Genomic DNA, 21,131 nt, shown 5'->3' with positions numbered 1-21,131 from the left:
GAAAATGTATTTCATTATATATCTAATAATATTAATTTTGTATTTAACATGTTAATGATTGTTTATAAAAACTTAGTCAAACTTAACATAGTTTGACTTTCTGGAAAAAATACAGGCCTTAAGCCTTGGGATGGAGGTAGTAGTAACTTACATGTAGTATCATGCATGAGTGTATTAATTAGCTTGTAGACTTATTTCAACCATCTCTTTTCTTCATTAATATCATGTCATGTTATTAATTTGCCTAGTTGGCAATGCATGAAGCTCTAAGATTAGTTACTCCCACTATGAGTAGTTTAAAGGCATGACCATCACGCGAGCTGGATGGCTAGGCACATATCTCAATATACCATCTTAATTTAGATCGTTGGGTGTTGACCCGGTAGTGATTAAGAAGCAGAATTTTCCTCCGGTGACCAAGTACTTTTAGGCTCGCAAACGACGCATTTTGATCATGGACAACAAAAGCTAATTTGATTATATTTAGGATCCATAAATTTAAGCATCACAAGGTCTTCGAAACTATAAATAAATGTTCTTTTCTTTTCGTAAAATATTTTTTAAAGAGCACCCTCTTTTCTCTATTTCTCTATCCTCTCTCTCCCTCTCTATCCGGGTCTTTCCTCTTGAGACGGGGATAAGAGCATCACCGGCGACCCCAAATTAGCGCCGACAGCAATTCCTTAGGAATGGAGAAGCCCGTTCCACATCGATGCGTCCCAAACATCCGCCCCCAAAACTTGAAATTTTTGAAAATTTCATATATTTAACGAAGACACCAAAGTTCATTGAAATTTATACAAAAGTTTGCGGGCGGTGAATTAAAGCATAAAAATGCAAATTAATATAATCTAGTGTGGTTCATGCACTCTGCGCGATCGCCGTCATCATGCCTATTATTGCATCATATGAAGTGCAAGGATAATTATTAGGGTGTGACTAGTTCTTAGTCAACACATAACTAACTTCAAATCTCAATTGCAATCCATGTTGCAACTCATGACTTGCCTGAATCATGAAACGAATCTAGCTGTTTGAAGCATTTTTTAGTTCCATCTCACATGCAACTGAATAAATCCCAGTTACAACCTCACTTGTAACTGAAAAGGCTCAGTTACGATCCAACTTGCAACACATATATGCATGAACCTGTTGCGGTCAGAAACCCACCGGCGAGCAGCGATGGGCAACACAGTAGAGCCGGGAGGCTCCCAGGACTGCGGCTGGCCCTGGTCCCTCGAGCGACGGCCCGCAAAGACTCAGCACGCACGTCCGATGCTGATGCAAGGGCGTGCCACCTGACCTATACCTGGTCAGGAAGGTGATGGATTTGCCTCGCTTAGTTTCCTGCATGGCATACACGTAAACATTAAATACGAGCCTCGATCGGCTCTCAGGTTGTCCTATGAATCGGCTCAAGGAGCCGATCCACCCATGATTCGTACGAGGTGTACGATCACATGGTGGTCCTGCTTGATCAATACAAAGGTAAAACGACCTACTACGATTTAGGGTTTTCACCACATAATCGGAACATCCTACGCGTGATTGAGCCTGGCGGCCACGCACGGTGATCATAAACCGACCCTAGACAAGGCCTAAAAACCAACATGAAGTTGATCCCGGAACATCTTGTCTAGGGCTAGCAAACTACACCCTACGTGCCACTGGATCCTTCAACCCGTTTGTAAGGCCTAACTATGCGAGATATTAAACTAATCCTTGAAGAACAAGGAGCAATCATAACAGATCGGATCTACTAAATAATGATCAAGCGAGGTGCCGCCCTTACACCTAAGATAGGTGTAAGGGCGGCTAGACGTCTAGGGGTTGCACGGACGAAAGCATATGATACGATGAAACAATGCTAACCCTAACACATCTATGATAACTACGTTGCTCGCCATCAACAAGGCTTCAGCACGAGCAACGCATGAACAGCGAATAAACTTTTACTGCCTAGATCGCAAGATGCGATCTAGGCAGCATGATGCTTACCCGGAAGAAACCCTCGAGACAAGGGAGTTGGTGATGCGCCTAGATTGGTTTGTGGTGAACGTGATTGTTGCTTATTTCAGAAACCCTAGATACATATTTATAGTCCGTAGAGTTTCTAACGTGGGAATAATCCCAACCGTGCACGAGCCAAACTCTATCTAACCGACACGTATCCTACTATATTTACAGATACACGGGCCAACTAGCCCAAACTTTGTATACAAGGCCGATTCATGTATTCCTTAATGTATATTCTTCAAGCCCATCTTAATCGCGGCCCACCTCTGATCCGGTCAAATTCTGGTGATAACACATGCCCCCCTGGTTTTGGAAATGACAATTCCAAAATCACTCTGTTTTTTCTTCGTCGGGTCATGTCGTGGCAGAGCAGAACCGTCGCAGTATCCATCATCATGATGCCTTGCCTCCTCAACTTCTCTGCGTGACCTGGCAAATTTTTTTTTTCTTTGGGCACCACCTCCTCGGAAACTGTTGTGGCATTGAATCTCCACTATATCCCTTTATTTTAACCGCATCCTGCAGTCCACTTCTTCATCCCCTTCGCATTAGCACTCCAAAAACCCTCCTCTGCCACCATGTCTTCTTCCTCCTCTACCTCGTCGGGTCTTTCCACCCAGTCCTCCCCCTCCCGCGAGCCGACGCCGGAGTGGGACCCGGAGGAGACCCACGAGGCCCACATTCACCGCGCCATAGAAGACGGGGACGAGTCCAGTCACGACTTCTCCGTCTGGTCTGAGGACGACAAGTCCTCGACCGACGGGGAAAGCGACCTCCGCTTCCTCGCCGACGGGAAAACGGAGGAGGAGAGCGATGACGATCGCTTCTCCTGGGACGACTTCACCTCCTTCGAGGAGGAGGAGGAGGAGGAGGAGGAGGAGGAGGACGACACCTCCTCTGATGAACCGCCGGCCAAGCGCTTCGCCCTCGGCCGGGGAACCTCGGCGACTTCGACGGCGACGACGACGCCGACGAGGAAGACGAGGACAACGAGGGCCCTGCCGGCGGCCGCGGCAGCAGCGACGACGAGTCCGCCGGGAGTAGCGCCGACACGGCGGCGACGACGGCGACGACGAGGGCAGCGACGGCCCATAGATAGGACCCTTAGCATAGGATCAGTAGTAGTAGATGGGGCAATGTATCCCCTGGTACTTCCTTTTGAGAGCAATCAACTCTTTATGTAAGGAATCCCATTATCAATGAAGAATTTCCTTCAATTTGATTTTGCCGATTTCCTTTATGCTAATTTAGCCGATTTCCCCTCATACTGACTTTGCCGATTGTCAACTTAGCCAATGCTCAATGAGCCGATGGCAACGCATTGGTCCCTCACAATATATCCTTCATCTCTTCGACTAAGGAGCGATTGTCAACTTGGTCAATGCTCAATGAGCCGATGGCAACGCATCGGTCCCTCACAATCTATCCTTCATCTCTTCGACCGATGACTTTGAGATCTGGTGGATATTGTGAAAAACCCATGCCTTCAAGAGAGCCCTAGGACCGTTGCTGAAACGACTTGACGCTGAAGCTGTTACTTCTGCAGAACAGGTGCCACTTGCTCGCAAATCTCCTCGCGATAGTCTCCAGTGATGCTTTATAACCCTGCTCTCGTTTCTTTGCGGCAACCGGATGGCCCAGAGCACTGTCAATGATGATGGATCCCCCTTTAAATTCCTCCCACCAGCTCCAGGTGATCCTCTTACGCAAGAACTCACCACCTTTGAAGAAGGTTATGATTGCGAGGTCAGCCGATGACACCCCAATCGGCTTCTAAAAATAGAGTATCTACCAGGTCAGCTGCCCCCCGAGCCTCAGTCAAGGCGAGAACAGCGGTGAGGACACACAGTTCAGACAAATGGACCCGAACTCGAGCAAATCCGAGAAAACCACCACGCAAAGCCAGCCAGACTTGCCACCATCGGCCTCCAAGAAAAGGTTAGCCACTCCGGTCCTAGCAATTCCTACGAGTGTAGCTGAGAAGGTGGCCAACTTGGCCAAGCCGACAGTAGATACACCAGAGCCAATTACCTTTTCTTCCGTTGAAAGCCGATATTGCAGACGAAACACCAACGGCTTAATGAGCAAAAGGCTTCCTTGTACGCCAAAACTGACACCTCTGACAGCACTGCTGAACTGGCGACCTTGCGCAAGGGGTTGGAGGTCCTCGAAGAGAAGGTTCGGGCAACAAAATCAGCTCATTGAAGCTGAGGAAGCTCTCATTGTTCACTCCCTCGAGGAAGCAGAAGGCCTCGAAGCTGAACTGAAGACCGACTTGGTCAAAAACCGCGTCTTGAACACGCAGCTGGTAGATCCTGTGTAATTTGTACTAGAGTCGATGTCTGTGCATCGGCTTTGTTTCTTAGTTCTAAAGTCGATGTCTGTGCATCGGCTGTACATCATGAGAATTTTTTTTACTGGCCGATTTTTCTATCGGCCCCCAATATTTTACTGCACATGTATCGCACATGTTCATCTGATTAGGTGCCCCCCGAGCCGAATCTGTCAGGTAACTGCGGATATCGGCTCTATAGTTAGCCAAGGCACTGTATATGAACGTCGGCTCCGTTAGGACCAATGTCAACTTCTTCCAGCTCATCAGCCGACGTAAACCCGTTGCCCGTTAAATCGACGTTGAACACAGGCAGAACGTATGGTGAGGATAATTTTGGCCGATTGCTGGAATCGGCCTCCATGTTGATTGAATCGCTCAATGAAGGTTTTGCAATGTTCGTCCATAGATCTTTGGGGCCGATCACAAGGATTGGCCTCGCCACGTTTGTCCATAGATTTTGCTCTTGCTATACGGTCAGGCCGGTGGATAAGACCAGCCTAACCCCGTCCTTCGTCACGTCGATGCGCTCGCAGTCGTCCAAATTGATGCCTGAGAGTGGCTCCTGGCCTGTCGTCTCCCAAACGTTCATGCCAGCCGTTGAAATCTCGGCTGAGTCATCCGCATGGACGACCTCTACTTCATCTCCATCCCACTGTATTAAGCATTGGTGCATCGTGGATGGAATGCAACAGTTGGCGTGGATCCAATCTCTCCCTAGCAGGACAGCATAGGTGCTCTTGCTATCGACAATAAAGAACGTCGTAGGGATGGTTTTCCTTCCTACGGTCAGATCCACATTCAGAACACCTTGTGCGTCAGATGCTTGGCCGTTGAAATCGCTCAGTGTAACGTTGGTCTTGATCAGGTTCGAGCTAGAGCGTCCCAACCGACGTAGCATGGAGTATGGCATAATGTTGACTGCCGCTCCGGTGTCCACCAGCATCTTGTTGACGAGGCTGCCCATTGATATAACCTCGCAAGTACGGGGCCTTCGGTGTACGTAGCTTCTTTCTCGTGGCTTCTCAAAGATAACCGGCCGTGGGCCGCAGTCAAGTTGTGCCACGAGTGCTTCGTCTAATCTCGGAGCACTAAACTCCGTCGGAAGGATGAACACCATGTTTGTGCCAGCCGATGACTCATCATCGGCTTTCTTTGTCTGGGGCGCCACTCTTTCTTTTGTGGCCGTCCTTCTTCGTCCAGAGTTCGCTGAATTTTCGCGGCCAGATCCGGCCGCGCCTTCCTTAACGTGTGCAGGTATAACCTTTCGGCTTCCTCCAAACCACGTAGTCGCTGAACCCTACGCTTTTGGGAACGGCTGAGTCCATCAGGGCACCACCTTGGCCGGTGGTACTTATCTTCTTCTTCTTCATCATCGTCTTCTAATTCCTCGAGATCTTCCACCCGAGAGGACTCGGCGTGCTTGTTCCGAGGCGGGAGAGGCCCTAGACGTTTGAACACGGACACGTTAGCTGCATCCTTCTTCTTTTGTCTACATTCTGGGCAGTTGCCGATTGTAGGCAATCGGCTCATTCCTGAATCCCAGCAGTGTCTGAAGAAGGGACAGTCCCAGTGCCTATCCACGTCGTCTTTCTCTCTTGACTTCTCCTTGGCGTGGCGCTCATATCTCTCCTCGTCGCGATCATGCCGACGATGTCTCCTGTCGTCCCTGCTAGCCAGACGATCTCTTTCATCATCGTTGTCGTATCGTCGGCGTTGGTCGTATTGACTCACGTATTTGTTCGAGGAGGTGATCGAGAGAGAGGTCGGCGATATCTCACATTCTTCACTTCTCCCTCCGTGATGTAGCGCTTGCCATCGTGCCGGAGCCGGTCGCGTGGAACGGCTTCCTCTTTGTCGTTGTCATGAGAGCAGCTGCCCTCGTCTCTGTCCTTACCGAGTGGTGCCCGAGGTCCTACCATGTTGATGTTGAACGAGAAGCCTGGGCTGGCACCTCCCGGGGTAAGTGCACTCCACCATGTTAACGGCGGGGAAGGGGTGTGTGTCAACTTTCATGGCGTACCGGCTAAAAATTAGACGCCCTTGTTCTATCGCCATTTGGATCTGCCGACGCCACACTCGCGGTTGTTGGTGGCATGGGTGAACGTGTTATGCCACTTGCAGTATGGCTTTCCGTTCAGCTCCGGAGCCGTGGGGATCTTGTGGCCTTCGGGTACCTTCAGCTGCTTCTCCTTAAGTAGGAGGTCGAAAATTTGCTCAGCCTTGGTCACGTCGAAGTCAAACCCTCTTGGAGGACCTTGTGGCTTAACCCACTTGCAGGACACGGGGCTTGCCCCCCGAGTCCATTCAGCCACTGCTACCTCTTGATCTCCCGCAGAGCCTTCATCTTCATCTGCCTCAGCCAGGACCACCGCACGCTTGAATTTATCCTGGTATACCTCTGGGCGGCGCTGTTCATATAATGACAGCTTCTGTACCATGTGCGCCAGTGAAGAGTAGTCTGCTTGGGAGGTCACATCCTTGATCGGTGATGCGAGACCCACCACCGCCAACTCGACTGCTTCTTTTTCAGTCACACGAGCCGAATAGCATCGGTTCCTAACGGTCCTGAAGCGTTGGATGTATTCTGACACTGTTTCTCCGTGCTTCGTCGTACTTGTGCTAGATCGGCAATGCCAGCCTCGGAAGCCTCCGAGTGATACCGCATGTGGAACTCGCTCTTCCAACTGCTTCCAAGTCCGGATTGAGTCTGGTGGCAGCGATGTGTACCACCCGAAAGCCGATCCTGTGAGGGACTGTGCAAAGAACCTCACACGTAGTTCATCTGATGCTGAGATCGTGCCCAGCTGCGCCAAATATCGGCTCACATGCTCGATTGAGCTGGAGCCATCCGACCCACTAAACTTGGAGAATTCGGGGAGCCGATATTTGGGTGGTAGTGGGATCAAATCGTACTCGTTGGGGTACGGCTTGGAATAGCCGATTGCCCTCCTTTTCGGCACCATGCCGAACTGGTCTCTCAAGATTGTACTGATCTGATCCGCGGTGCTGGCTGCAGGAGTCGAACTCCGAAGATTCGCCGGAGTGGCATACTTAGCCAGCCACGCTTGTTTCTCAAGCTCTGAGCCAACTGCAGGAGTTGAGCTCTGGAGGTTCGTCGGAGTGGCATACTTAGCTAGCCACGTCTGCTTCTCAAGATCTGTTCCCGAAGTTCCTCTTGCTGTTCCAGAAGTCCCTGCTGTTGCAGTCTGGTTCGTGAGTGCCCAGTTACTGCAGTCTGGCACGTATGTGCACGTGTATCCGTGAGGGATCTCCTTAGGCGCCTCATGCAAGAACTGGTAATCACTAGGGTCACCACCGATCTTGTAGACGACGTATGCCGGTGAACTCGGCACTTCTGGTGCTGCCAACGCAAATGGCAGCAGTGGCCGGGACTGGAGTGGCATCTCTCCTTGGTGAGTCCCTAGAGCTGGTCCTGACGGAGAGTACTGATGCCTCATGATTTCCTGGATCACCCGAAGAGCGACACGCTCCAAAGTGTTCACCGGGCTCTCAGAATGGCGGTGCAGCGAATGAGCTACCATGAAGTTAATCTCCCGACGCAGAGACCTGGTGCGTTCTTCCGACGGGGCGGACAGGTCCACTCCATCGAGCGCGCCTTCGGTGAGAACCCTTTCCACCTCGATGCCGTGTGAGCGGGTTCTCTCGGAAAGAGCCGATGAGGTCGGCCTCGAGGATCGCTTTGACCTCGTCATACTTCTTCTTGAGCTCCTCGGTCAGATCCTCGTACGTGACCGGAGTACCTCCCGCCATCTCAGATGTAGATGGCGATGCAGTTGATGTCGAAGAAGGTCCCACCGGGCGTGCCAGAATGTGTTGCGGTCAGAAACCCACCGGCGAGCAGCGACGGGCAACACAGTAGAGCCAGGAGGCTCCTAGGACTGCGGCTGGCCCTGGTCCCTCGAGCGACGGCCCGCAAAGACTCGGCACGCACGTCCGATGCTGATGCAAGGGCGTGCCACTTGACCTATACCTGGTCAGGAAGGTGATGGATTTGCCTCGCTTAGTTTCCTGCATGGCATACACGTAAACATTAAATACGAGCCACGATCGGCTCTCAGATTGTCCTGTGAATCGGCTCAAGGAGCCGATCCACCCATGATTCGTACGAGGTGTACGATCACATGGTGGTCCTGCTTGATCAATACAAAGCTAAAACGACCTACTACGATTTAGGTTTTTCACCACATAATCGGAACATCCTACGCGTGCTTGAGCCTGACGGCGACGCACGGTGATCATAAACCGACCCTAGACAAGGACTAAAAACCAACATGAAGTTGATCCCCGGAACATCTTGTCTAGGGCTAGCAAACTACACCCTACGTGCCACTGGATCCTTCAACCCGTTTGTAAGGCCTAACTATGCGAGATATTAAACTAATCCTTGAAGAACAAGGAGCAATCATAACGGATCGGATCTACTAAATAATGATCAAGCGAGGTGCCGCCCTTACACCTAAGATAGGTGTAAGGGCGGCTAGACGTCTAGGGGTTGCACGGACGAAAGCATATGATACGATGAAACAATGCTAACCCTAACACATCTATGATAACTACGTTGCTCGCCATCAACAAGGCTTCAGCACGAGCAACGCATGAACAACGAATAAACTTGTATCGCCTAGATCGCAAGATGCGATCTAGGCAGCATGATGCTTACCCGGAAGAAAACCCTCGAGACAAGGGAGTTGGCGATGCGCCTAGATTGGTTTGTGGTGAACGTGATTGTTGTTTATTTCAGAAACCCTAGATACATATTTATAGTCCGTAGACTTTCTAACGTGGGAATAATCCCAACCGTGCACGAGCCAAACTCTATCTAACCGACACGTATCCTACTATATTTACAGATACACGGGCCAACTAGCCCAAACTTTGTATACAAGGCCGATTCATGTATTCCTTAATGTATATTCTTCAAGCCCATCTTAATCACGGCCCACCTCTGATCCGGTCAAATTCTGGTGATAACAGAACCATGATGCAATCGAACAGTGTAGGACTTGACTGCCCACAACTTTAGTTCCCAACTAGCAAAACCCTAATTATTATTTTAACATTGAGCTTTATAAGTTGACCAAATAGTAATTCAAAAGTACACTTGGCCTCTCCTGACCAAGTTAAGTATTTATAGACTTGCAAATGAACCAATTTGATCTTGGTCATCGGGGATAATGTAAAATTTTAGGATCAAGAAATTTAAGCCTGATAAGGTCTTTGAAACTGATAGTCCTTTTTTGTAAAATAACTTTTAAAGCGTACCCCTACATTCTCTACATGTTTCTCGAAATCAAAGGCACCCGGCCTCCTACTCTCAAAACGTACCCTCTACTCTCTCTCCCTGTGTGAGCGTGCGTGTGTGTGTGTGAAACGACATGACCCATCATACGAGCTGCAAGGCTATGCAAGGATCTCAATATTATCTTAATTTACATCGTTGATCGTTGACCTGATCGTAGTGAAACATTTTGACGTTGGATATAAAAGTTAATTTTAATCTTTAGGATGGAGAAATTTAAGCATGACAAGGTTGTTGGATATATGATAAATTTTCTGCATAATTTAATCAATAAAAAATATTAGATATAACTATATGTTTTTTTTGAAATGGAGATAGTTCCTGCTGCATCAATTGATGAATATGACTTATAACTAACAACATATGGAATGAACTAGTCATGCGATCTAACAACTAGTACGCAAATAACAATTCTAAGCACGTCCCTAGAAAAAGAAACGACATCATGACTTGAAAAAGAAGAAACACAAACACGTACGGTGTAGAGGATGAACCGTTCGCACATGCAGTGTTGTCTCTCATGTCATCAAAGAAATCATCGGTGGAAAAGAATTTGTCGGTGTCCGTGATGAAGAGGAAGCCTTTAGTCGCGTAGTCGCGCTCCCTTATCGCCCATCTCCCGTACATGATCGCAAGAGGCGGGTTGTGGAGACCTACTATCCCGACCTAAGGTGCAGGCTGCAATTCATATTGGGGAAGACCTAATCAACAACGCAAATATCTGGAAGCAGGAAGTAGTAGGCTATGGTGTTTTTAATATGTCTCTCTGGAGAGGTACAACCTCCCTTTCATGGACACGGGAGAAGGAGGCGAAAATTGAACGTTTGGGAGATGTAACGAAGAGCCAGGAGACAAACCTAACAGGTAGCAACCAAAGTCGAATAATCAAATGTTCGTATTCATTCTCCACTACTGCAAAACATTTTAGCTTATGTGCAACCGTTGATATTTCAGTTCATGCATGTAAAAAAGAAAGATAATTCGTGCACTATGCATAGATGCTCCCTCGGGCGGCTCAATCCTGGAACCTGACATGAAGGCGATGCGTGGAGGAGGAGGAGGAGAAATTTAAGCATGACAAGGTTGTTGGATATATGATCAATTTTCTGCATAATTTAATCAATAAAAAATATTAGATATAACTATATGTTTTTTTTAAATGGAGATAGTTCCTGCCTCTGCATCAATTGATGAATATGACTTATAACTAAAAACATATGGAATGAACTAGTCATGCGATCTAACAACTAGTACGCAAATAACAATTCTAAGCACGTCCCTAGAAAAAGAAACGACATCATGACTTGAAAAAGAAGAAACACAAACACGTACGGTGTAGAGGATGAACCGTTCGCACATGCAGTGTTGTCTCTCATGTCATCAAAGAAATCATCAGTGGAAAAGAATTTGTCGGTGTCCGTGATGAAGAGGGAAGCCTTTAGTCGCGTAGTCGCGCTCCCTTATCGCCCATCTCCCGTACATGATCGCAAGAGGCGGGTTGTGGAGACCTACTGTCCCGACCTAAGGTGCAGGCTGCAATTCATATTGGAGAAGACCTAATCAACAACGCAAATATCTGGAAGCAGGAGGTAGTAGGCTATGGTGTTTTTAATATGTCTCTCTGGAGAGGTACAACCTCCCTTTCATAGACACGGGAGAAGGAGGCGAAAATTGAACGTTTGGGAGATGTAACGAAGAGCCAGGAGACAAACCTAACAGGTAGCAACCAAAGTCGAATAATCAAATGTTCGTATTCATTCTCCACTACTGCAAAACATTTTAGCTTATGTGCAACCGTTGATATTTCAGTTCATGCATGTAAAAAAGAAAGATAACTCGTGCACTATGCATAGATGCTCCCTCGGGCGGCTCAATCCTGGAACCTGACATGGAGGCGATGCGAAGGGATGTGCCAAGTTTCTAGAAGTTTGGATATAATTCAAAGCAATAACTTCGGAGTTTCTCTTTTTTTTAGCAAACTTTAATCTTCTCTTCACATGTATTGATGACTTCATATTATCTGTAGATTACCGTGATGAATATAGTTTGATTAACACAATTCATCGGGATAGCGGATATTGATTTTTAAACCACAGGTAAGTGCATCAAATGTTCACGAAGCCAATCTTATTAAAAATTGGCAGTATCTAATGCTGCGAAATCTTCTTCCATTCCTGGTGAGCAGCGGCCGGTCGCCTGGTGTTGCAGTGCGCGATGGTCTACCCCCAGCGGTGACCGGCGTGGGGATGGAGGAGATGGTACAGACCCGATCTAGGGTTTTGTGGGTCCAATCTGGGCCTAGCGTGCCCGATTTGGTCAGAGGTTGGGGCTGCTGATGCTATTAGATGTCTCCCTGGAGTTGGCGACGACCTTGGCCTTGGCGGGAGGTTCTTCCTTGTGCCGAAGGAGGGGAGGCGCCAGTTCTTGCTAGGTGTGCGAGGTGGAAGATAGACCAGGCTCTCGGCCTTGTGGGGTGCTACATGCCATAGTTATGCGACTGCGACGGGAAGGAGCTACGGTAACGATGGTGTGTGATTTCTTGGATATTGTTGTCCAGACCTCGGAGGTGCGGGATGTGCGATGACACGGATGAAAATCTCGCTCAGCTTTGGTCGGGTCAGCGGCGACGACACCCGTGGGTATCGTTTTTCCTCGTTTGAGGCGTCGCCGAGGGGCATCGGCATCTTCCTCGCTCTCTCTTGGTATTGGTGTTTTCTCACGGTGAAAGCCTAGATTCAGAGTCGGATCAGTGGGATGGAGGCATCCTCAACATCGTTCCTTTGTTGGGAGTATTGTGTTTGGAGACATGGCTTAGAGGTCCTACGTTGCGCTCCTCCGGTGCTCGCCGCTGCCTAGGGTTATGCTTCAAGGGGGCGCTATCAACCGACGAGTCCAAGACCAGGGACTACCCAAGTTCCACCATCTATCTTCTTTAGATGGTGCGCCGACTATGAGAGTTATTTTTGGAGGGTTTGTTCTTCGGAGGCGTCCAACGTGGGTCGAGTGGTAGTTTTTTTTGTACTCAAAACTCTACCTGCTACTAAATATGGTACGTCTTTGACGTACTCTCAACAAAAAAATTGCGCATAACAATTTCAAGAGCGTGCCAATGATTATTATCTGGATTTAAAACAAGTCTGTTAAATTTGCTCACAAGAAAAATAATATTATTATGTCAAGCCTTGTAGCCCTATCCAAATATAGAAGCGAGCCTTAATCTCACTCTAGGAGGAAAAGTGGAGGACAAGCGTGGATGTGCCTGAATTGCCGCAATTCCAGCTCAGATTTGGTTTGCAGATGAGGACTCGTGGACAAGTTCACAGTATTCCATGTCCGTCAGGACCGAAATAAACAGTTTTAATCCGTTTAGGTCACAGCTGCTGCTGGAGATAGTTGTAACTGGATGATAAATTTTGCTGGTTCCGCCCGGCGCTGCAGAGAAAGGCGAGCTTGGGTCCTGTCCTCCAGCCTCATCAAGAAAGTTGCACTTCTTTATCAGCATTCTCTTCAACCAGAAAGGAGAGAGAGAGAGAAAGAAACTAGCTACAAAGACTCCTCGCCAAGCTCCAGCTAGGAGATCAATGGTAGACCAAGAACTCCTTGGAGCGCGAGTTAGAAAGAACGGGAAACCTCTTTTGTTTGGGTAAAGGTGAAAAGCCAACACGTCTTGGAGAAAACTACTGCTGGTACCGGTACCAAGGCAGAGTCTAAATTCTATTCCGTTCATTGCTTTTCAGTTCGTTTACCTGGAACGGATCGAAGACGTCGCTCAGGTCAGGCTCAGCTGGTCCACTAATCACCCGACAACCCAGCCGACATAGCGGCTTGCGTCGTCAAACTCGAACCTGACATGACTAAGTATCGCCACCGCCCCGATTAGTTAGATAAGACTGACAATCGAGGAAGAAGAAGAAGAAGAGAATGGGAGAGAATGCAGGGCAGAGGAACCAACTGCGCAGGTGCTCGAAAGGTGTTCGTCCAGACGTGTCGTGCAGGACTGCCAGCTTGTTCCTGTCAAATACACGACTCCTACGTAGTCATTCAGTTTCGTTTTCGTTTTGTATAACATTGTGGATAATTCAGGGCGAATTTTTTTACTTGTCGTCGTGGGGTCCATAGCTCAGTGGTAGAGCATTTGACTGCAGATCAAGAGGTCACCGGTTCGAACCCGGTTGGGCCCTACATTGAATTAGCTTTTCTTTTTGAACTTGTCATGTTTTACTGCTTCTTTTTCTCTGCGTTGCACTCAAATTTTATCTTGACCTGGCGATCGAAGTTTGTGATGACTTGAAGAAATTTGAGACGATGACTGAAGAATTTATCTCCAAGCTTACATGCGCGCATACGATCGACGACGACGACCGTGCCGCGTAGTTGTCCGTTCATCCTTGCCACGTTGCCCGGTCGGTCGGTGGAACCGCAGTCAATTCGGTCAACGACCGCTTAATCACCATGCATGCAATGCAAACACCACACACGCACTGCGCCGTACTGCCACTCAAGTGTAATCATGGTGTGGATCGATCCCTTGCATTCCTAATCCAATCCAATCCAATAGTACAATGCAGCGACGTTTTTTCCCGTCTCTTTTCCGCACATAACCCACTAGGGCAACTTTGCCCCCTCCGTTCGTAGGTGAGGCCACATGTCCCTGCTAGCACCGGCAGGGTGGGTGGGGACCTCGGCGCATCGACCTTGGCGAGTACATTTTTCTAGGCTATCGCATCGGTGTCGCGGAAGGCGCCATGGCGGAATAAGGTGCCCCTACTTCTCCCCCATCTCGGCAGTGCTCTAATCGACGACATCATGGAGCAGGTGGCCTGGTCTCTCGCTGTTCTTCAGATCTTGCAAGATTAATTTCTCGGTGTGTTGCTGGCGTTTGTCATTACCCAAGACGGCGCTGCCAGCCAATGGGAGATGGACGCTCTAGAGTAAGGATGTTGATCCGAAGGTGGTGGATTTCTCAATTTTTCGCAAATTCATCAATGGGATAAGGCGGAGCTAGGTATGGGGTAGCATGTGGACGTCCGTTGGTCTATGTGCCACATCGACATGTTTATCGCTGCCTTGCAATGGGCATGCCGGAAGACCCCTACCGAAGATCACCTAGGAAGTCATGCAACTCAGATCGAAGTTTGGGCCTGGTCCCATCACCTCCAGGCCACCATCTCTCCATGAGTGGTCATGCATATAAGGCAGGTTAACGAAATCCAATAGATCTAAGCTGCACCTAAGCTTTACTAAGGAGAAGCAGAGGTACCACCGCCATCCGCCTTTGGCTGTCCACTAGAACACCGCAACCAACAACCACACCGTCGCCCACCACTAGAAGTCGCCAGAAAATTGTGGTGCTGAACTCCCCGGCGGCATCACTCTAACTGTCACAAGGGCCAATCCTAAACCTAATCCTAGCACTACAATTCTACAGAGGATGTCAGCTTGTAGATCGAGCTCTACATCAACCAGCGGGGACGCATCCGGGAAGAGGGATCGGATCCAGAGGTCCTTGGTCGACTCTCAAGGAGACGTGACGAGAATGTTTCGATAGAGGTGGAGAAAAATCCAAAAGTTTATTTTGTATTTTACTATAGGATTCATATGCAAATTTTGTGGGATATTTGCTTTGTCCCCATGATGGAATACATTATACATGGTTGCTCTCAAAGAAAGTAGTATGGAGTACAATGCAATTTTTTACTTCCATGCGAAATGACACATACGTTCTACTCGATGTAATGATTTAGGTACTACAATCTCACTTTAGAAATAAGTGACTCAATTTTATTTAGATATGAAGGGATCTACACTCTGAAATGCATCCATATATAATCGTGTCTAAGTAAAGGTGAATCACGTACTTTCGAGCTGAGAGAGTACATATTATTTCAGCATGTAGGAGTATTTCATTTGAAATTACTAATAATCAATTAATTAATTAATAAGGCTTATAATCAGTGACTAATACGTGTGACTGTGTGTGCTAGCCAGCCTGCGATCGACTTACACCTACTAGTGTTTGATCGATGCGTTGGTGGACGCAGCCAGCGGCGTGAGGAGGAGCTGGATGCCGTCGGAGGGCCGGAGCGAGAGCATGATCCTGGGAGCGTGCCGGTACTCCGGCGCCACTGCCAGCTCGAACCGCCGCAGCACCATGGCCAGCACCACCCGGTACTCCATCCCCGTCAGGTTCCTGCCCACGCAGATCCGGCCCCCGAACCCGAACGGCAGGTACCCCAGCCGGTGCCCGCACCCGCCCTGCGCCCCCGCCGCGAAGCGCTCCGGCCGGAACTCGTTCGCGTCGGAGCCCCACAGCTCCTCGTCGTGGTGCATCGCCACCACGTCGATCCACATGTTGGTTCCCTTCGGGATCACCGTCGTGGGAGCGCCCTCGTCGGAGGAGGAGGCGTCGGTCAGGGTGACGTCGTGCAGGGCCTGCCGCTGCACGTTGGGGGACGGCGGGTAGAGGCGGAGCACCTCGTTGAGGACCCACCCCATCTTGGTTAGCTTCGAGAGCGCGGCGGCGTCGAGGGGACCGTCGCCGGTGACCTCACGGAGCTCGTCACGGAGCGCTTGCTGCCACTCCGGGTGCGCCGCGAGCATGAGCAGCGTCCACGACACGGCGAGCGCCGTGGTCTCGTGCCCGCCGAAGAAGAAGGTCTTGCACTCGTCAACCAGCTCCCTCGACGTCATCACCCTCTTCCCTCCATCCTTCTTCCCGGCGGCCAGCAGCAGCGACAGCAGGTCCTTCCTCTTCTCCGCCCCGTGGCCGGCGTGACGGCGCGCGTCGATGATGTCGAGCAGCAGCGCGTCGATCTCCCGGCCGAGCTTCCACGCCTCGTAGGTCTTGCGGACCTGGAGGAGCTTCGCTAGCGGCACGCCGACGAGGCGGTTGGAGCGGAACAGCATGGATTGCATTGCCTGCAGCTTCTCGAATACCCGCGCACCTCCCTCCTCGATGCCGAAGCTGGCCCTGGCGATGATCTCCGCCGCGTTCCTCACCACGCCCCTCTCCACGTCCACCGCCACCGCCGCGCTCCGCCCCGCCGCCGCCACCGCGTGATCCCAATCCCGCAGCATCTTCGCCGTCGTCTCCTCCATGAGGCTTATCATGTCCTGCAATATATACATACACGTTTATGTGTCAGCGCATGCCATTGATCGATGGACGTGCACGTATTTTAAAGCATTATTAGGAGTGGAGTGTGTACTGTAGTATACGACGTACGTTGAGGTTGGTGGCAGAGAAGGCTGGCGCGATGATGTGGCGGTGGCGGGCCCACTCGTCGCCCTCGGCCATGACGAGGCCGCGGCCGAACATGGGCATCCGGTCGCGGCGGAACACGTCGGGCTTGCCCCACAGCCTGCCCATGGCGCCCCCCGTGGCGCGCTTGAGGAACTCCGGGTCCGCCACGTACACGAACGGCTCCGTGCCCAGCCAGTACACGAACACCTTGCCGAAGGCGGCCCGCCACCGCGAGAAGTACGGGAACACGGCGCTGTGGATGTCGCTGCTTACCACTCCCGACACCGCCGGCGCCGATGACGTTGTGCTGCTGCTGTTCGCGGCGAGCGTGGACGCGATCTCGCGGAGGTTGCCGAGCGGGAAGGACGGGGCTGGGCCGTCGAAGCCGGCCTTTTCGAGGCGCCTCCGCGTCGCCGCCGGCGATAGCCAGGCAGCGTAGAGGAAGTAAAAGGTGGCGAGGGCGAGCGCAACCAGCGTCCCCAGAGCTGCTGCCGCGAGCTCCATTGCTGCTAGTGCTAGCTTAGCTAGTGCTCGATCGCTCGAGAAAACAAAAGGCTAGCTTGATTTGTATCAATTGAACTTATTGAAGCAAAAAATGTTGTTCGGTGATGAGCTCGATGAGCTCGCGTTTTTATAGAGGCCGGAGGAGAGCCATGGGAGTTGGTGTGATGTTTGACCGGGTCGCCATGGTCGGAGGCTAGCACGTACATACGCGGCTCGATTGATCGTTCCCCGAGTGGAAGCATCAGGTGCTAGCTTTCTTCTAGCTAGCTCGTCCTCGTCTTCCTTTCGCTTGCATGCTTTTTTTCCCCACGGTCAAACTCACGGACGCCGAAATGATCGTCGAGGCTACCAATGGAGCTGCGTGCGGTGTTAGCGGCGAACGTATTTTCAGACCGGAGAATATGTCCGATGGCGAAGTTTTTCTGCTGCCTTAATTAGAATAATATAGTAATACGTTTGTGCAACGACTTCCAAGATTCTGGCCGTGTCAACGTTATTTCCAGATTCTTTGCCGCACTTCACCATCGTCCTTGATTAAATTTTATTCTCTTTAGCTTTAGATTCTCTTAGACCAAAATAAAAAAGAATATGCATGGGTGGGGAATTACACTTGCCGGTTTTGTCATGCCGATGAAACTACCACTCATCTCTTTATTTGAATGTCCCATTTACATGTGGAGTATCATTAGCTATATGCTTGGAACTTTTAATACTAGACAAACATGCTTCATAAAATATTTCTCGTCCAAAATTGTTCTCTTAGGGACAAATATTAAGGTTGCAAAGCGCCAACCGATCCGCCCATCTTCATAGTCAAAACTGGTCAAGTTAATTGTAACTTTTTTTAGAATATTTGTCTACTTTAAACTAAATAATGCTTTCCAGGGCTAATGCGGGATGCCGCTTGCAACCCTAACAATATGCATATAGTCAGGATTGCTACTTTATGTTGCATCATCGGGGAAACTCGTAACCGTACTTGTTTTGAAGGAAAACTCATATCATCTCCTATCGAGCTGATCTGTCACATGTGTGCTTTTTGTGATATTGGGAAAATATCTCATTTAAGAAGGCTAAGTGGAACCTGATGGAAGAAACGGAACGACTACAGAGCACGACGCTTCAGATGCATGAGATGGCCATATCATCTTCACTTGGGACAATGGATGGCGCGGGTGGAGATGAAGACGACGATGCGCTGTCTAGGCGGTTGAGGTGTTGCGCGAAAGTTGTTGGTGTGAAACCATCTAGTTTGTTCTGGGTTCGTTTTGTTATGTTCGCTATGATGAATCCGCTCGAGATTTATGACGCGCCGGCAAGTGAGAATTCTAGTGCCCCGACGCGACAAACTGTCAGCCCTTGGATCTTGCAACGGAGGGCCGGATGGTAACTACTATGACATCATGCACACATGTGGCAACTTCCTATTTCGGCGCGCCTAAATCGTCTTGCACCTATCTGTATTTTTCTCACATGATCTGTGTCTAGACATGTTTTCTTATCATTCGGTAATGATACCTAGCTCCCCCGGGGGACGCCTATTGGAAAAATTACTCTAGTAGCGTCGGTGTATTTTGTTAAGCAAATTTATGATTTTTTTTAATAAAAATATTATTTGGTAAGAAAATATATTTATATTATAAAAAATCAATTACACCCAACATGTGCGCCAATAAGATGTTTAAAGACATCAAAGATACACACAACCTAGAAAAAATAAAATAAGAAGAGAAACAAAAAAAGGACCCGTCATGGTGATAAAACACCAGCAACAACAACACTATAACACCACCGAAGATAACACCTGCACTACAAAAGATACTTCAAAATCATTTTTTAAAAACTATGTGTCAGTATAATAAACTGGTAGCAAGAATCGAAACTGTACACACCTTCTTCGAACCAAATATGCCTAATATGGAGTCCGCCATATTAATCGAGGAACGTCGAGCTGGCCAGCGCGTGTGTACATATGTACGCATCGTCGTCGACGTGCGGCTGGCCACAAATCAGGTTAAGAACGCTAGTGCTGCCACCGTTACGAGTTGCTATTTTGGGGCTGTTCGGTCTTGGGTGATCTTAGATTTGCTCACGTTTACGCCAAAAGCGGCCAACGCGTCACATCGATGCATTATGCGTGCAGGGATTGTAACTCATGTGTGTACAAGTACAATATGGATAATTATTAATTGGGCACGCTAAAAGAACCATATGATATATACCATACCATAGTGCTCTCTTGCTTTTTTATATTTTAGTTCGAAGCGCTCTCAGTTCACTTTTAGTTGTTATTCTTTCAAGAATAAATCATATTATTGCTGGGGCCTCCTCAACCTCATTCCTTTCACAAAAATTCACTTCTATTGTTTCAAAATGTATTGTCAAAATTATTGTTGGCCAATCACATATATCTATCATTAAAAAGTTGACAAATAATCACATAAAAATGATGAAATGCAAATATATTATGCATTCTCAAGATCAAGTAGAAAAACCAGATAATACAGGAGAACCTGTGAAAGAAGACCATTCTCTTCTCATAAAAAATGATATGTGAATCTATATCCATAGATCTAGTATACATGTGGAGAGTCTGATTGATGGTTTCATTTGTTAATAAAATTAGCCACATCATGTTTTTTTGTCAAATATTTTGAATTTTCTTCCTAAATGTTTTTCTCAAAATTTTCAGATTATTATTACTCCCTCCATTAAAGGGTGTCGCACATTTATCTAGATTTGGATATCTATACCAGGGTTTTTTTCCTCGGCCCATATTTCCAAAATCTCACCAATAAGAGGTTTTCTCGGTACCCACCACTATAAGGAAATAGTGAATTTATTTGATAAATTATCGCTAAATTTTAAATTTGTTTGAAAAATCTCAGGCGGTATTTCTAGTAACAGGTAATACCGGTGTCCACCAATATTTTTTCTAGAACTAGAAAAAATCTTGATCTATTCACTAAACCGTGTCTAGATACACCCAAATTTTAGAAAAATATGTAACATTTTTTTCAGGGTGGAGTATGATGTTTCTATTTTTATTTTTAATCTTTGTTAATTCTATTCTATCTTTTGTTACAATTGAACTCGTGGAAATGATTTCCATAGTGCCCACAAATGCCAAAATCTTCGATTGATAAAACTTAAAATATTTCAGTATTAATGGATCGGCTCTAAAGGCATTCGCAAAAAAAAAAGTTAATACAATGAAGCACATAAAAATGAATGCTCGCAGATAATGGGTATGCGTTTGTTTGAAATAGGAGGAACTTTTAGTGCGACCAAAAGAGAAATAAAAAAAGGGACATGGATTCCCCTATGCACCAGACTTACATATAGTGTGTGCACAAGCGAGAAATGCAGGAGTACTCGGGTGCTACACACCCCCATACTTGGACAAATAAAAATAAATTAAGAAAAGGTTTAAAAAATCATTTTTAAAAATCAAAGATGATCAGGTATTGTACTTGTATACATTTTTCTACGGAATTAGATTCATTGTATCCTAGGTAAAGAAAAACTCGAAACGCGCCATGACCAGGTACTATTCACTTTATATTCATCATAATTTTGTTTTTTGCCCTGAAAACTAAGGGAATCATTTCTTTTCTTAACTTCATCATCCCTAGATGTCAGGAAGGTACAAATTTTTTTTTTTGCTTTTTTAAATGAAGAAAGTACATTTTTGGTTCTTGAACTTTCTCAAA

General features: G+C 48.0%; 1 protein-coding gene and 1 non-coding gene across 2 annotated transcripts; one reads left to right on the top strand and one right to left on the bottom strand.

The window, feature by feature from the left end:
• The first annotated feature begins 13,780 nt into the window (after positions 1-13,780).
• On the top strand, positions 13,781-13,852 carry TRNAC-GCA. The gene has a single exon. It is a non-coding gene; the product is annotated as a tRNA-Cys (tRNA).
• A 1,828-nt stretch (positions 13,853-15,680) lies between these two features.
• Positions 15,681-17,418, bottom strand: LOC124690906 (cytochrome P450 714C3-like). Its single transcript, XM_047224230.1, has 2 exons — positions 16,897-17,418; positions 15,681-16,784 (listed from the first exon to the last, which is right to left on the bottom strand). Exons 1-2 carry the CDS (start codon positions 17,416-17,418, stop codon positions 15,681-15,683), a joined length of 1,626 nt encoding a protein of 541 aa, XP_047080186.1.
• Between the last annotated feature and the right edge of the window lie 3,713 nt (positions 17,419-21,131).

Source organism: Lolium rigidum, chromosome 2, assembly GCF_022539505.1.
Source record: "Lolium rigidum isolate FL_2022 chromosome 2, APGP_CSIRO_Lrig_0.1, whole genome shotgun sequence".
Classification (NCBI taxonomy): Eukaryota; Viridiplantae; Streptophyta; class Magnoliopsida; order Poales; family Poaceae; genus Lolium; species Lolium rigidum.
The sequence above is the reverse complement of the archived record's forward strand: the minus strand, read 5'-3'. Positions and strand labels throughout refer to the sequence as shown.